Source organism: Thunnus maccoyii, chromosome 2, assembly GCF_910596095.1.
Source record: "Thunnus maccoyii chromosome 2, fThuMac1.1, whole genome shotgun sequence".
Taxonomy (NCBI): Eukaryota; Metazoa; Chordata; class Actinopteri; order Scombriformes; family Scombridae; genus Thunnus; species Thunnus maccoyii.
Genome location: NC_056534.1, coordinates 36,284,621 through 36,302,008, shown reverse-complemented (window position 1 = coordinate 36,302,008; position 17,388 = coordinate 36,284,621). Strand labels below are relative to the sequence as shown.

General features: G+C 39.6%; 1 protein-coding gene across 1 annotated transcript in view; it reads left to right on the top strand.

Annotated features, from left to right (window-relative positions):
- Positions 1-14,006, top strand: part of stx8 (syntaxin 8) — a 40,995-nt gene extending 26,989 nt beyond the window's left edge. The window contains exons 7-8 of the mRNA XM_042396624.1: positions 4,657-4,758; positions 13,251-14,006. Coding sequence (XP_042252558.1) covers positions 4,657-4,758; positions 13,251-13,315 — 167 coding nt within the window. The 3' untranslated portion in view covers positions 13,316-14,006. The remainder of the gene's footprint in view (positions 1-4,656; positions 4,759-13,250) is intronic.
- Positions 14,007-17,388: the final 3,382 nt, after the last annotated feature.

The following is a 17,388-nucleotide window of genomic DNA, read 5'->3' as shown; positions in this document are numbered from 1 at the left end:
ACATGTCAGTTGCAATGCGGATGTTGTACCAGAGCTGAGCCTAAAGGTGAAGCTCTTGATTTACTGGTTGATCTACATTCTAGCCCTCACCTATGGTCACGAGCTTCAGGTAATGACTGGTATAATGATGAACTCATAGTGGAACCACTGCTCCTTCCCACTGCAAGGAGTCAGTTGAGGTGAGTTGGGCCTCTGATGTGGATGCCTCCTGGAAGCCTCCCGCTTGGAGGTATTTCAGGTACATCCAACTGGAAGGTGACCATGAGGCTCACCCAAAATATGCTGGCCTTGGAGGTTGGAGAGCTGTGGACTGCTTAACACTTATCCATTCAACCACTCACACACATGCAAGTTGCTGGCCCAGGAGCAATATGGGGTTGAGTGTCTTGCTCAAGGACAATTAGACATGTAAAACTGCCAACCCTGTGATTAGTGGACAACCCGCTCTACCTCCTGAACCACAGTCACCAAGCTGAGCTGAGCTCACAGGACGCAGCAGCTGGAGGGGTTATTGTGTCTGTGCGACACCTTCAGTCCAGCAATGAGGCTGATGGGTGGGTACGCTGTAAACGCCCAGAAATGAAGTGGGAATGCTACATCTGCCTGTGCACACCCTTGACTAGTATTATGTCAAACTATAAGTAACTTCACACAAAAAAACCCCATTCTGTGGCCATTAAGTATTTTCTTCCAGTCCGTGCCTTGGACACAAAATAACCCGTTAGTCCAGACCAGCGGCAGCCAATCCTGAGGGTAGAAGGTGTCTGTCTGTAGTTCCAGATGACGCTGACCGCAAGGACGGAAACAGACCTGTTAACTAGTTAGCCCCCAGAGAGCAGGATGGCCACAGAGAGAGGCGGTTTATTGGAACAGAGATGAAATGGTGTTGAGATTACGCAGAGAGTCAGCAGCATGAGGTAGTAGGTGACGTCATACGAGAGCAAACATCTGTCTCCTATTGGTGTCTGTGCTCCAGGGCTCTACACAGAAGGGCCAGGTTTTACGTGCATTGTTTTTTGTGTGAATAAAAGGCTCTGTTGGTAGCAGAGAAACAGAACACAGAGCTGGCATTCCTGTCTCTTTTTAGGCTAAGTATTCAGATTCTACCACAGACTCACTTGCTCTGGCAGCAGCTGCTACTTTAGTATCCGAGAAAAAGTGACAATGTGAAATGTGTCTTTTTAATGCAGATTTTTGCATATACTCCCATATGTTTCTATATATATTTATATTTGCTATCTTGTTCCTGTAAATTGTCCGCTCTGTGTTAAAACACACAGGGTAGTAAATGGGGGTGGGAATCTCACAACTCGATGCAATTCCGATACTTTGGTGTCCGATGCCTTTTTTGAAGATGAATTGCGAGATAACTCTAGTGTAACATTAGAAAGTTAACTAACATTTAGAAAGTTGTTTTTTTTTAGATTTGTGAATCGATGCAGAATCTCCACATCCATATCTGAATCGATTATCCCCCCCCCCACCTCTAGTAGCAAGCAGTGGGTATAAAATAGCTTTAGAAACTTTACAGTGTTTTTGAATTTATTCAATGTAATACATCTACTAGAGTAATAACTGAAGTAATACATTACTTTATTTACCTTCCATTTTCAGACTTGAACTTTTGGCTTTATGTTCATATGGAATTGATTTCACAGTCTAATGAATCTCTTTATTAGGCTTCATTTTATGCAACGTCACCTGCAGGGGGCTAAACCCAAATATTGGTGAATGTCTCACTGACTTTCAGAAGGAAGAAAGTTTATTGTGGAACCTACAAAAAGGTACAAGTGCCATTTCTGGACAGAAAGTCAAAGGTGTCAACTTCTGATAACAATATTTGTGGCAGGCCCTATACATGGTTCAATTTGCTGCAAATTGGTTCACATTATATCTATGCTGTATTGCCGGCTTTGTCTCTTGGCTGCCAAATAACTCTTCCTGTTTTCACAATTCTCTGATTTTCAGTTCTTTTTGTTTGTTGTGAAAGGAACACAATTAAGACTACGGTAACGAGTCCCTGGGCCCAAAGAGAGCTTTTTAATGGCCTTGTGTTGTACATACAGTATATATATAATTAGGAAAAGGCATAGTTGACTTCTTCCACAGCTTAAACATCAGCTTATTAGGATGCTGATATATATTCACTTGCTGTAGCGGAGACAGACAGACAGAGCTCGGAGGAGACTTTGAAAGTTTCCCTGTTTAAATCCTGGACACGTCTTCACTTCCTATAAAGTTCTCACTCATTTAACAAGTTCTGAATATAGTGAGCACTTAAGCAGTATGTTTTTGTTTTTTGATTTTTATATTCTTTGTTTTATGTTTCAATATACTGAAGCATCTTGTCAGTAGTAGTGAGATTTAGAGCGAGGGCACACATCGTCTATTGTCCATTAGAGGTCAAATAAGCATAAAGTAATGCATTTTACAGCAACTGACAAACAAAAAAAAATTTAATGTCTGTGTGTTTTCACGCACGTGCCATGCTCTCATACACTGTGGCTTCGGTGGTTTATCCAGTGTAATAGCATTTAAAATAAACAGTCCTTGCCTGAAACAGGGCCTTCTTTGTGGCCTGGCAGATCTAAGCCAGGGCCAACAGCTGTCAGACATGGAGGCAAAGGTTACAATAGGAAATTGAGAATTATGTTGTTAGAAACATGACTTGATAACAGAGTGAAGTGAAGGAATATGCACATGAAAAGTCAATACTCTGTAGGGCTACCTTTTTTTTTTATGAAAAATGAATCCAGCGTTTCATTGCAGCTGTATTTAAAGGTCATATTCTAGCGCCGCTGCATCTCGACATGGTTGGGAATTCATTAATGAATTAATATGTTATTGCAGAGGCAGGACTGAATGAAGAGACTTTGGCACCGGCAGACCAAAAACATCCTTTATGACTAGTCGGAGGGGCACGCGGCACAAATGGTTTAGTGTCTACACCCTTTCCCTGCCAGTAAAATAAGAGTTTCTTCCTCTGAAAATTGTTGCCTGATGCTTAGATGATGATGTGAGAGTCTCCGGGGACACCGTACATACGGCGCTCTCACGTCTCCCGTCTCCTCGTCCTTGCCCCTTCACACTCTGCCCCCTCTAGACTGACGTGCCTCACTTTCCTTCCTCGAATTATTCATGCAGTTTAATTATCTGATGTCAGCCAAACGCAGGCTGTTTTGTCAAGTGGTGATAGTTCCTAGTTGAGGAAACATATTTCCTCACCAGTGTTAAGACAAGAAACGCTGTAGACGACCTTGAGAACTCACTTGTGGGACTTCAGTCTGCATGTAGCCCAGTTTCTCATGAATAAAAAAAAGAACATATTAAAAATAAAATATGAACATAGAACATGACTGAAACATTTTAACATACGGTTGTTCCCTCACCGGACAGGACAGCCTGTTTGACTTGGCACCGAGCTGTGTTTCATGGATGAGTCTTGCTTCCCATTCCTGTAAAACTTCCATTTATCAGACACTGAAACGGAGCCTGCGAAGAGTTTCCGCTTTCTCTGTCTCGGCCTTGAAGTCTGTGTTTCTGGCCTCTTTATTGTTTTTTTGGTTTTGTTTTATCCTATTTCAATTTACAAGGCTACTGGGCAGGACCTATCATCACTGTTGGAGTAGATGTAAAAAACAGGCCACACACACATTAAAGATAAAACAGCCAATTTGAGTTCTGTTTAATAATAAATCTCCTGATTTATAACAGGTGTAATGAACCATGTTGTTTGGAGTGTTTTGGTTCTCATATTTCGACAAGTACTCATAGATGTGTGTCGTTCCGGTGGTAGGAATGAACCGTCGGATTGTTCTCTGTCCACTTTAACATGCCCATGCGTTAGATAAAGTTATAGTAAATTGCTTCATATAATTATCGGTTATGTCAGTCATTTTATGTCAGTCACGGGTTCCGTTCCCGTTTGTGAATAAGTTCTGACAACCCGCAACCCCGAGTTCATAGTAAGTGAAATCAGTATCGCATTTTAATTCCTAACCATAACAAATCAAGAATGTGGAAATATGTCAGCAGTTATCTGTTTTTGTTGTTGAGCCAGAAATCTGGAGATGCCATGTCTCAACACAGTGGCTAGCTCTAACAAATCAAACAGTCTTCCATCTGGACGACCTTCAAGTCAGGAACTCCTACTGAAGGACGTTTGCCTCGCTGCCAAACACACACACACACACACACACACACACACACCCTCTCTCTCTTCTCTCACACTTCTCTGAAGGCCTAGGCATAGTCCCTGAAGCCTAGGCTTACGTCTTTTTTAAAACTCATGAACAATAAGTGCCTGATTAAATCCAGAATGGATTCAGGAAGTCGTGAAACCATTTGAAAGGGCGAGGAGTGCTTTCACACAGCCCACTCCCTCCATCACCACGCCGCTCATGTCTGCGTTGGCAGCCTCCGACTTTTTGACATTGTTGACTGCTCTGATGTCATCTCCTGCAGAAGCTGTCACTTTTCCATTTAGCATTACTTTTATTACACAAAGCATATTGGGAGGTCTGTGTTGTAAAATGGAAATAATGCTTTGTGAAATCCTAATAATGGCAGATAGCAGAATAATACAAAGCAGAATTTTTATTGACCTTCTCTCTCCTCATTCCTTTCTCTCTCTTTTTTTTTTTTTTTGTCTCTTAGAAATCATCGACGACCTCGCACATCTTGTGGACAAGACGGACAACAGGATTCGTAATGAGACACGAAGGGTGAAGCTGGTGGAGACAAAATCAGCCTCTTGTGGTGAGCTTTTCCTCACTTTCCTTTACTTGCAGGGTGCTATGGAGCATCTCAGCAGGCCTCATATCTGATGTTTGTCCTTAATAAACAAACTACAATCTGGTTTCTCCTGTCTTCCCTTGCTGTACTTCACAGAGCAGGAGTCTAACAGAATGCAGCTTTTATAGACATTAAAGTTGGACACTTTTCGTAGACAATATGCAATTTGACATCCAGTGTCCGTCATGTAAGGCACAGCTAATTTTGTAGCAATTCCATAGAAACACAAAGTTATCATCTTTTACTGTTCAGAAATTGAGCAATGTTGTTGCTATCGCTGCCTTGGCCTTCGTCTCCAGAGAGAATGGTGCTTAATGGAGCAGAAAAATTGTTGCTGATGGGGACAAGCCCTTTTGGCGCAGAGCATGTGGGCGGTGAATGGTGGGTTGTACTCGCTCTGTCTTGTCACGCCTGCTAACACGGCGTCCCGGGCTTTAAAAGAGGGGTCCCTCATACTAGTCCTTTGAGAAAATCCTCAAATGTCTACTGAGGGTTGCAAATCAGGCCCTAAGTCATCAGCCTCTGTTGTCTCAGCTCCAGATTTTGGTGAGTTGAGGCTTTTGTGAATGCACGGCCCTCCCTCGCCATTACCACAGATCTGCTTCAGTTTGTTTAACTTTTGTTGTGTCTTTTATAAAAAAAAAAAAGACTTTCTTTTCTCAGTGGGGTAACGCTTTTCTGAGGGAAAACTGCTGCCATGAGAGGTGTGTTAGCTGGCTAAAGCCAATCGATGGAATGTGGGAGCGTGAGCCAGGCTCAGTTTGCCCAGTGAAACGCCAGGCAGCATTGCTAAGGCAAAGGCTGCATTGTTGTGCTAGGAAACCTGGCTAACAGCCGATCATGGACAGAAGCAGAACAGGCAATATGAAGGTCAGCCCCCTAGAATGCTTCATTCTGTTGGTTGTGTCCCCATGGTGCCTGAGCATGAGTTTGTTTGAAGATCCCAGAGCTGCTTCTTCATCTCCTCAGTTCCAGGCCGCATGTGTGTGTGTATGTGTTTGTCTGTCACACGCATGTGAGCGATGCTTGTCCGTCTGCATGTTCATATGCATCTTATTGTTTTCTGGGGTGCATGCATGCAAATTCATGTTAAGTATATTCTTGTGCATGCATGATTGCATATATTGTCGTATGTGTGTTTGTGTCTCAGACTCTTCTCTGTAAATGGAAAATTCCCCTATGGTCTTCCTCACTCTCACCTCAATGCTTTCTTTCTTTTTTCCATTCCTCTCTGTCATCCCCTTTGCTCGTCTCTGCATTTGTTTGACACTCGTCTTTGTGTCAAGCAGAGAAAGAGTTGAAAATACTACATACCAGAAATTGTTTGGAGGGCTTTCCCTCTTTCTCCATGGCAGCATGTTTATAATTCCTTAGCTTTAAGGCTTTATTTACTTTTGAAACCACCTCTCATCCAAAGCCGGCATTTGGTGTTATGTCTCAGCCGAGTCCTTGTAAAGTTAAAAACGTCTGGCTTTGACAGCGGAGAGCATACTTAACATAACTTTTGGTGGCTGCCTCATTGTATAGGAGGCATCTTAGTTTTTACAGTTGCACTAAAGGCTGGAGACAATTACAGAAATCAGAAAAATAATCTTTACTTTCGGGGTTATCGATTGTAGTTTCTGACATTGCATTGTCAAGTAGAGGTTGAACAGTTTGCGTGCATGCATGCACCAGAGGTCTCAAATAAGCAGCTGTAAGCTGGAGAAAAATAAGCCGAGCTATGGGAAGGGTCATCTCCCCTAAAGGGAGGAAGGACCCACATATTGCTCAGCCACAGTTCCTATGGCATGCATGAATGGTCCCAGTAAGTATTGTGAAACATCTATTGTGCTGAATTATACAGAGTTCAAGTACAGCACAGGCTTGTGGAGTCTTTCTTTTTCATGGGTGTACACAAGATTTCGATTCGCTTTTACTACATTAAAGCATTTCCCATATTGAAAAACCTCCTTTTTTTTACACTCAGCAACAGTTACAAAGTGCTTTACAAAAAGAGGTGAATGGAAAAAAGACATAACATACAAATAATAAGAGAAAGATACAAGTAAAAACAAATAGATATATGCATTTAAAAGAATGTTGCTGTTCATATTTGTGAATCAGCCTACTGCTTTGAGATCTCAGGAAAGGCTGAAGCAGAATCACATTTATAAACTAAACCTCAATGCATTTCAAGTACCGAAATGTGTTCATGTAGATATAAAGGGCTCATTCTAAGGTAACAAATACACAGCAATTCTTATTTTCAAGTCATTATACACTAATTAAAACATACTTATGAATATTATATTCCATCTCTGCCAAGGCTGTTCCGTTAGATGCCACTAAATTCTACACACTGCACCTTTAAATCATTATTTGTATTTTATTTTATATTTTAATAGTTTTTGCAAGAATGCATTGACACAAACACTAAGGCATTTGAGAATGTTGTCATATTTTGTTAAAATTTTTGTATTTGTTTTGAAACTCCAATATCTGATTGACAGTGGCAGCAGAAATATTCAAATGATACGCAGCCTTAAATACCAGTTTTTTATTTTTTTTAACCATTGCTCCAATGTTGTAACTGAAACCAGCTAAGCTTGATTCACAGAGTCATTACCACTCGTTTTAGCTGATATTGGTGGGAATTGAGTGAAGGCTTTGAGTTTGAATGGATTAGTGTAGCAGATTAGTCTACGGGACCAAAGGGTCTCTTAGAGGATGGTGTGAGTTCCCCAGAGCTTAGGCATCACCATCATGCAACATCAGTGCTTGAGCACTTCCCTTCTCAACAGAGCTAATCCTTGGTTTGTAGAGGGCCACTTCTGCAAGCCCATGAATCCCGCAGGTGGCTCGCATCTCAAGGAGGTTTGTACTGTTTGGACTAGAGGGGATGTCTCAAGAGAGTGTTGGTGAGAGGAGGCATTTGACAATGTTGGAAGAAGAGCATGTAGGGCAAGTTAGGTGCACTGAGACTCAAATTGCGAGTCGGGAGTTGTCAAGGAAACACAAATTTTGCTCAACATGGACCGTCCAACTTTAAAAACTTTCATGTCATCTTTAATCAGTGAGATCTTTCATTCCAGCTCTTGTTCCTCTTATTGCCCTGACATGGTATACTGTTGGAAACCAGAAATGGCAAGTGAAAATGTTTCACGTAGGTTGATGAAAGGATTGCTTAAAGAAATACATCCTGCTAATGATGTTTCCACATCTGAGATTCCTCTTAGTATGTGGCAAGTTAAATTAAACTCGCCTCAAGAAATCTATAAATATTTGAAACCCTTGCTCACATCTCATTTTTGCCAGAGTTTGAGGGAGAACAATTTAGTCCTAGTTATTGTGCTCACACCACAAAATTACACCATGGCATGGTTTCATCTACCAGCTGAATATCTGGTCTTTTAATCCCAGGGTTCATTTAGTTAACAGTCACTTACCTCAGCAAGGTAATTTATAGGAAGGCCAGTGTGGTAAACTGTATGGCTTTATGAGAATACTATAAAAAATATAAATATTATCAAAGAATTTTAGCCATGCTAGTAGCATGACAGTGTTGGTTGGTCCACCACTTCGGTCCAGACTGCAGTATTTCAACAACCATTAGATCAATTGCCTTGAAAGTTGATACAGACATTCCTGGTTCCCAGAGAATGAATCCTAATGACTTTGGTGGTCCCCTGACTTTTCCTCACGCCACCATGAGGTTCGCATTTGTGGTTTTTAGTGAAATGTCTCAAAAACTATTGGATGAATTGCCATGAAATCTGGTAAGGACATCCATTTCCCCCTCAGGATGAAATGTAATCACCTTGGTGATTCCCTGGCTTTTCATCCAGCGCCATTATCAGGTCAAAATCTCAATTTGTCTGATACTTTGGTTTATGACCAAATACTTGAAAAAGTAATGACATTCCCATCAGCCTCACCATATAAAACCAAAAAAACTGAGCTTCAAATCTTTCTCCAAGGTATTTTATGTTGCGTTTTAATGTTTTATGCTTTGCTTTAGGTATTATATCTTTTTTTTTTTTCTTTTCTTTTTACTTGTGTACTGTAGTGTACTTTATAGTTAAGGGTTCTTCGTCTCAGGCAACTTTCCACTGTGGTGGACAATAAAGTTGTATTCTAATCTATTCTATTCTAGTCTATTTTCTTGTACTATATTAGCATGCGGACATTAGCATTTAGCTCTAGGAGTATTTAGGAGTATGGCTGTAGACTCTTATTGTTGAGTCCTAACTAATTCTCAGACCTATTGTTGTATCAGCAATAATTATATACATGTTTCAATACTTGGATCCAAAGCCATTAAAAGACTTGTCCTGTTCAGTTGTGCTGGAAGAAAAAATATGAGCATCACACTGACCCTGTTAACATAAAATCTTTCTCTTTTCTTTGGAGGTCATGCTATCCTTTTGTGGTCCAAAAAGATCTTTGAACCATAAGCAATCGGCGCAGAGAGGGAGTAGTGAGGGAGGTTTGGGGGTTGTCTCTATCTGTCCAGGGCTCTCACCAATTATTCCTTTTTCTCTGTGGTTTGTCTTACTGATGTGTCTAAAAATTGCTAAGAGGAGATGAACCCAGACTCGGGCCTCCTAAAGCTCCTGGGTGGTCAGTCTATCAGCAGACACTAACTATCTCCCTCAGCATCAGTGTCACAGCACAGTTCTAATCTATTTGGCAAGCAAACGTAAATTTGTCATTAGTCTTGGAGTCTTGGAGACCCCCTGAAGGTCAGGAGTAGCTTGTTTAGTGACAGACAGTGACGGTGGAAGGAGAACAGGAGGGTAAGGGTCGGTGTGGGTGCCTCATGTGGCTTTATGATGGGCTGTTATGTGACATTAGAGGGTGTGAGAGCCCCTCTCTCCACAGTAATATATGCTACACAGCTCAGCCTTCATTGCTATTGTTGCTGTCAAATAAGAGTTGCTGACAGATGTTGGGCCGGGTTGAATTCTGATGTCTGAAACTCATGTGGACAGGGTGTCGCTTTGATATCGCTTCCATCCAAACAAAGATAATTGCTGGGAATTTGTGTGAGTGTGTATTTGCTTTTAAGCATAAGGCTTTTAAAGAGCCATCACAAGAAGTATTTTAATGTGCGCTTCTATTTTGACATTTATATTATATTCACATGTGTAAGTTATCAGGATGAGAGGTCTCGTCTGGACCAGCGATAAGTCCTAACATGTATGTCCTGTGGGCCTGTATATGAACAACTTCCTTCTTGTCTCAGAGTACGGTGGCACAACGACTGGATTCTGGACTCTTCCCAGTCATATGCCATATATCCTGGCAAAAGAAACCAGCATCAGCTTTACATTTCATCAGACCACCACACCACCACTACCACCGCAAGCAATTAGTTCAGCATGGCTTATATCTCACTCTGTCTCCCTCCCTGTGGGAAAGACGACCAATTAGGCCACCGAGGGGAACGCAGGGAGGAGAGAGCCAAAGAATGAGGGAAATGTAAACCCAAAGTGAAGGGCTGCGGAAAATACCAGCCGCATGCTAAATAACAATGGACAACTTGAGTCAGTGAGGGGACTGTCGACAGCGCTCAGAGATGCAGTTGTTTGAAATCTTCACTCCTGTGCCATTCTAGGAGGAAAAGGAAGGGAGGGGAGAAAGTTTTCCACATCTCATGTGTGTGTGGCATGGTTTGTGGTGTATATATATCTACTATACTGAGGGGGAAGGACCACCACATCTTAAAGGCATTCAAGTGTTTATGATGTGCAGCCACCCAGCATCTCTTCTCTAATATCCCACTAAAGATTTACAGTTTGAACCAGCAGATGTGAGCTGTGGCCTATTTGAATTAATTGTCAGGTTTTGTTTATTTAAAGCTGCGGTGATTGATTTTCTTGGCCACTTGGGGGCAACACAACAAGCTGTAAACACATCATTGACATAGTATTACCTTATAAAGATGATATAGCGATGGCGTTACAGTTCATCCGTCAGAGAAACATTATTATTTATTTGGAGTTGTTTGTCTGGCGTCGTGATGAATGTAAGTCTAATATTCACTCTAATTTAGTGTCTGGTTTTATCTCATCTTTGGTAGCCCAGAAATGACACAGGGAATTTAAGGGGATTTAATTTATGATTTCATTTAAATTTTACCAAAAAAGAATGAATATATTTATACACATTTTTTTTTTATTTTCATGTTAATTTATTTCTGCATTTATTTTATTTATTTACTGCCACCTTTGGGCCTCCATACTACACCAACTCAGAAGGAAATATTTGTCTCTCTAGCGGTTGAATGTTCCATTATGTTTAGCAGCTTGTTGCTGAACTAAGAGTTTGATGAATGTGGTGAGAAGGAACCAAAGCAGCAACACTGGAGGCTGTAATACTAACAGTGAGCTGAAAGATGCTAGAAACACCTCGTAGAGTTGCTCCATAGCTCCCAACAGCAGATTTGAGATTTAATTCTCTTCATCCCTACCAGTGACACCTTTCATATTACACATCGTTATTTGATCCATTGCTAATATAAAAATATTGATGATGTCGCTCTAATCAGCCTCTCTTGATGAAATTCTCAATAGCGTTAGCACCATGTAAATAAGTCATCTTCAACTTTAATTTTAGTTCTTTGATTGTCTTTTGAAGCTCAGATTAAGTAAAAAGTTAAAGCTAAATAATTTCAATAAAGAATTTTAAATGATCCAAATCAATAAGCAAGTTGATGGATTCAGATTCAAAATAAAATGCCATTGAACTCCAACACTGTTCTCCTCATTCCTCACAAAGGATGAAAATTCCACCTGTAGTGGATTTTACCACAGAGGTTTTTTTTTTTTTGAGGGCGGGGCAGGGGGGTATAATAAAAACTGTAATATTTTCAGGTCCTGGGGGTAAAGCACTTTGATGAAGTGTGAGTGAGCTTTTGCACATTTTTTTCTCTGCTTCCATAGTATCAGTGAAAAACAATGATTATCCTCTCAAGGCAGAATCAGAAACATATGCCTATCACAGTGTGCAATCTGTGGCAATAAAGCTTTTGTGGCTGTTGAACGCATGTAAATTGCATTAAGTCATCAAGAGAAGAATGGTGATATACTGTGAGGGCATATGCGCTCGGGACTCGCGTTAGATCAAGGACTTTAAAAATTAATAGTGAGGTATGCAGGCTTCTTACCTCTTCCAAGTGTATTCCCTTGTGTTTGCTGCATTCCCCTCCTTCTCTCTCGGAGTCTGTCTCGAATCAGGTATGAGCTCCTCAGCTGCTTGACATTTGAATTTTCGACTTTAAAGTTAAGGATAATTTGTTAAACTACAAAGGTTTTTTATTACAAAGGGTTTAAGCAAAGTAGAAACAAGACAAAAACACTTCACCTTGTTTAAATATAATAGATTATAATTCTGATGGTCTTCTTCTGAAACTGATGGAACTTACTGACTAGATCCTTGCTTGTGTTATATTCATTCTCACATTTACATGGCTTTAGATAAAAGCGTCTGATGCATGCCTTCTAACATTGTCTTTTCTACAGAACCCCAAAGTCCTGATATATGTATATATATTTCTTTTTTATCTTGTGTACACAAGTTCATATTTTGTGCAGCTAAGATGTAAAAAAATCATCTTTTAGTACTTTGGGGGCTTCTTTTTTTCCAAGTAGTAGTCTAAATTGAGACACAGTCACTCAGTCATAGACAAGAAATCTTTTTGGCACATTAGAAGTGATGATTCACTTCAAAGTACAATGAAATCAACATATATTTCATATTTTTTCCAGCTAAAATCTGCACAATTCTTTGTCAGTTTCTCAAATTTTTGAAATACACTTTACATGATAATAAAACACATAATCTTTCATAAAATACATAACATTCTCCTGAAGGTGGACAGAGAGAGAGCTCAAATCAGAGATTACTTAGTGCTGTGTCGTCATGTTGTATGATAACTAGCTAATAAAGGCCTTAAAGGATAAATATGTCATTATTCTATATTTTTTTTATTGTTGGCAAATCCAATGAAAAGACCGAAACCAACAATGTTTTCATCCGTCTCTACTTCTCATCCTCCTGAGGATGTTTAAAAACAGGCCACAAATACATACATGATCATTTTAATAGGAAGAGTTTTTAGCAAATGTTACTCAAACACCAGTGAATATTGCATCTGTCTGTTCTCAGCCTGAGTGTGAATTAATATCATCAACAGCAGGATGATGTATGACATGTCATCCAAAGCAAGAGTGTGACTCACTGATGTGTTTTTAATATTTTTGGACAACAATGGAGGCTTTGACCACACAGACAATACTTAGTAGATTTAAAACTGTCTTGTTTTGGGGATATTTTAACATGAACCTTTAAACAGTTACAGTGCCTCTCTCTGCCATGTGGGGCCAGGTAATTGTGGAATTACCTAGTGAAGCTTCAAACTTGCATGTCTGCTTTTATGATCTTATTTCCTCTAACCTTTCCTCCTCCTGCAGGGATGCTGGTGGTGATCGTGCTGCTTCTTATAGCGATCGTAGTGGTTGCTGTGTGGCCCGTGTAGCTGAGGAGAACAGCGGACCTGTTTCGGATGTCCACAGGGGGGAACGTTTGCACCCACAGACACACACTGGACACACCTTCTTCTCTCCACTGGTTTTATTTTCTCAATCTTGCTCATCACACACAAAGGTCACTGGTGACTTTTCAACTGGCACTGTGAAATGAAGACTTTGGTGCTTTAATCAGCTCGAGACAACACAGCTAAAGTATGTCAGTCAGGTGACCCCAAAGGAGACAGTTTCTTTGTATTAAATATATAATGTATAGGTGCAAATTGTCCTGTTTAATAGCTGTCTGGCTCATTAAGTTGACTATGTATCTAACAGTTTAATTATTTGTAAGCATTTTGGGGAATATTTTTAGCCTGGTATTTGCCTAATGTTGACCTAACAGTAGGACCTCCCACAGGTAGCAGGAGCTTTCCTTTAATGAGTCTGTCTGTGGAGCGGGCTGACGCTCACACCGGCTGCAGTAATTCCACAAGCTTTGCAATATTCAAACTCACTTATATTTACCCATGCATTACTGTAGCAGCTGTAATGTTATCATTTGTCTTGGGATTTTATAATGTTTATAGAATAGCTCACAGCCAAAACAAACATCTCGACTGTGTTACTGACATGGCTGTTTTCCTTCCTTGTAAATCAATTCAGCTTGTAATTTCTAATAAATGACATTTCCAGTTAATAGTCCCTGGACTCCTGTCTGTCTGCGTTTATGCCTGGGGCTCACTCTGGAGGATTGAAGTGTTTTGCAACATGATATTTAACTGGGGTGGACCTTCGTCAAAGCTTCAACACACTCACAACTTCCATACTTCCATTGTGAAATCTGCAGTATATTTTGTTTAGAGTATTCGTAATGTTTTAAAGTGGAAACCAGCATATTTTAATGGAGAAAGCTGACTATAAGCCTTGGTATTAAATGAATAACTAAATAGATAGAAATCAATTATTCAAAGCAACGAAGGCAAATCATTTTTCAATGTAACAAGAGTTTATTTCAACTGAAAATCTGAATTTAGTTCTACCAGGTTGGTATGTTCAGTAGTTATTATTTCCTTCTTTAATGGCAACGATCTAAACAACCACAAACAAAGTAAAAAAAAAAAAAAAAAAAAAAAAAAAAAGTTGAAAAAGACAATAAAATCCACAATGTCTTGTGTCATTAAATATATTCATATATAATAACCATAATATATTAGTACGCATTGTAAAACAACACTGCAAAAAGTCTTTGCAATGGTGACAACCAAACAACATTTACAATTCATAGTATGAACACAAAGCAATGCTTTGACAGGTATGTGTGTAGCATTTCAACGGGAAGCTTGTCAAACCATTGCTCAGGAGACAGATCTAAAATTTACAGCATGAGGCTACAGAGACTAGAGAGGTGTGATTACAGATTACATTGTGCCAAACAGAAAAAACAAAAACAAACAGACATTATGTTGTAAGGATTAAGAATGAAAGGCAGGAACATGTAAATATACTGCTGTCATCATCAGTACATTTTGTCTTTGCTGGAGGAGCAACCAGCACGTAGCATCATGTTGGACTGACATCACGATCATTTGATCGATTGTACGGAGAAAAAACGGGCACACCATCAAACCCTTAAATGTAAATACTGAGAAGTACTTCAGCAACAAGGTCATCTGTTCTTTGTATCATACAACTGAGCCCAGGGGATTTCTTGGGTTTCCAATTTGTCATCATCTAGCAGACATTTCAGTTCATCCAGAAAATTCCTGGACAAATGACTAGGATTTCTGAGAAAGTGGAATAAAAAAAAAACATTACTGTTTAAAACAAAGGAAGTAGAGAGTCCATTAGATTAAAACCGTGTGTTTTATAAACCTTTTACAGTTACTTTAGCTGGGGAACAGTTCAAAAGGTGCTAAGTGTGATTTTTGTGAGACAACAAATACCAGCAACATCAAAAGTGTTGCTCAGAGTGTTTTTTGGGACGGACTGAAAGGAACCCCAGTTTATGATAAATCAGATGTACTGAGGGCTTTTACAAACCTGAGCTGTGTTTTTATCACGCATTCCTCCGAGCTGGACTGCATACAAATAAACGAGCAATGTGGTTTGAATCAAGCAGTGTCAAAGTGATTGCAATTTCCCCCCATTTCTCCCTCTGCAAGTGTTGAAGTGTAGCGAATGAACGTGACAGGTCAATGGGAGACTGCAGCTTCTGGACTGGTCGCACTGTGTCCTTTGGTGAATATACAGTCATTCATTGTGTTTCCAAAAAGTGCGTGGACTGTAAAGGTATTTATCTACAATCTCACAGTAGGAATTCAAACCCATAATCCTCTGGAAGGTTTCGGAGGCCTGTTCAATGATCCCAGACTTGTTCTGGATGAAAAACAAGTGCAAGGTGGATTTCTGGATCATTTTTTGTTTTTTAAAATTTTTAGTAATCGTCGAGCATTTTTCTGCACAAGAAGGATGCATGTATGCGTCATATAAGGTAAGGAAATGACTTTCTTTTCATTATTTTTATTCTCTTTGCTTCCTGCAATCTGAACTGATTAAACTGAATTGAATATCTTACTAAATTTAGCGTGTGGTAGCCATCTGCATTGTGGTACTTTAGTGACAAGCAGGAGTCATTGAAAAGGATATTTTTCTTCCTTCGTCTTACACATTTTGAAAGATACACTTCCACACGTTATACAAATCAGTTTGTCATGAGCTGGTATGAAGGAATACATTTCTGACTAGCATTGTTGCACTTGTGAAATAATATATGCACCTCCGTCAGTATCCTCTGAGAACATGTTGTACCTGCAGCTGCACTGCGTTACTTTCACCCGCACAACCTGAACGTTGCATCCACTCTGCAACGACCTTCCGTCGGACAGTCCGAATCATTTTGTGGTGGAACAAGAGTGATACTGTCAGTAGAATTAAAACAAAAAAAAAATACATTTGACATCTTATTTTGTAGCCACTTCAGAAGCCATATTCATTCTAATTTATTTCTATTTGCTCTACTCAAGAACAACTCATGATTTTGTGAATATTTGCAAAGGATTTTTAGAACAATCCACGTGGCCGGCCACTTGTCTGGCTTCTGTAAGTCAGTTGTTAAACTCCTGTTGGAGTTATGAAATAATAACAAAAGAAAAACATCACAGTTACTGTAAGTACCGAACATGAAATCAGTCATTTTAAATGCATTCTGCCCCCCCTCCCCCCACCCGAAAGAGACGAATTTAACATTAGTACCATCAGCAGCACCAGTTAGTGAATTGAACATTACTGTCTCAAATGAGAACTTTTTCACATGCAGGTTTGTACAAATACTGAACCACCAAAAAATGAACCAGTGAGATCTGAAAGGGCAAATACGGCGGCAAAAATATGCTGAAGATTCATTAGGTGAAAAATGCTTTAGTCAATACTGTGTTTTATCTTCTGTCACTTGAAAACCTTGTAAAAATCCTAATTTGCTAAAAATGTAGGACGTCAGATTTCTTGTTTCTTGAGTTTGCAGATACCTACATTTGTATAGGAGAGAGAAATGGCAACTTTAACTTGACAGATAAATGTATTATGCATTTCTGTGGCTTAGAAACAATAGTTTTTTTTATGGCACAATTCTGAATTGAGGAAATATTGCTGCCTCAGTCAGATCAGTGAAGACTTTTGATGAAACAAGCTCCCTTCTCAGCTAAGAATACAATAAGAAAACCATGCAGAGGCAATATTGCAGTGGTAATTAAGTGGTTTTTTTTTTTTTTCTGTGTCATTTTTGCACCAGCAGAAAATGTCCATAAAATTAAAACATAAAATATAATGATTTCATACTGAGATAAAGAAAATGAACACAAATAACTTTATATACTGGTAATAGGTGCAAATTCGGCAAATCCACAAGAGAGACAAATCTCAAAGTAAAATAAACCATAAAACCAAATCTGCAAGGTGAGCTCCTTCAACAAAAGTTCACTAGAAAAAAAAAAAAAAAAATCATCCTAAATAATTCTCTTCATGCTTCTACACAAAAAAGCAGCGACATAAACAGTCTCTTCTCTGTCCATAGTCTCCTGTCTGTCTC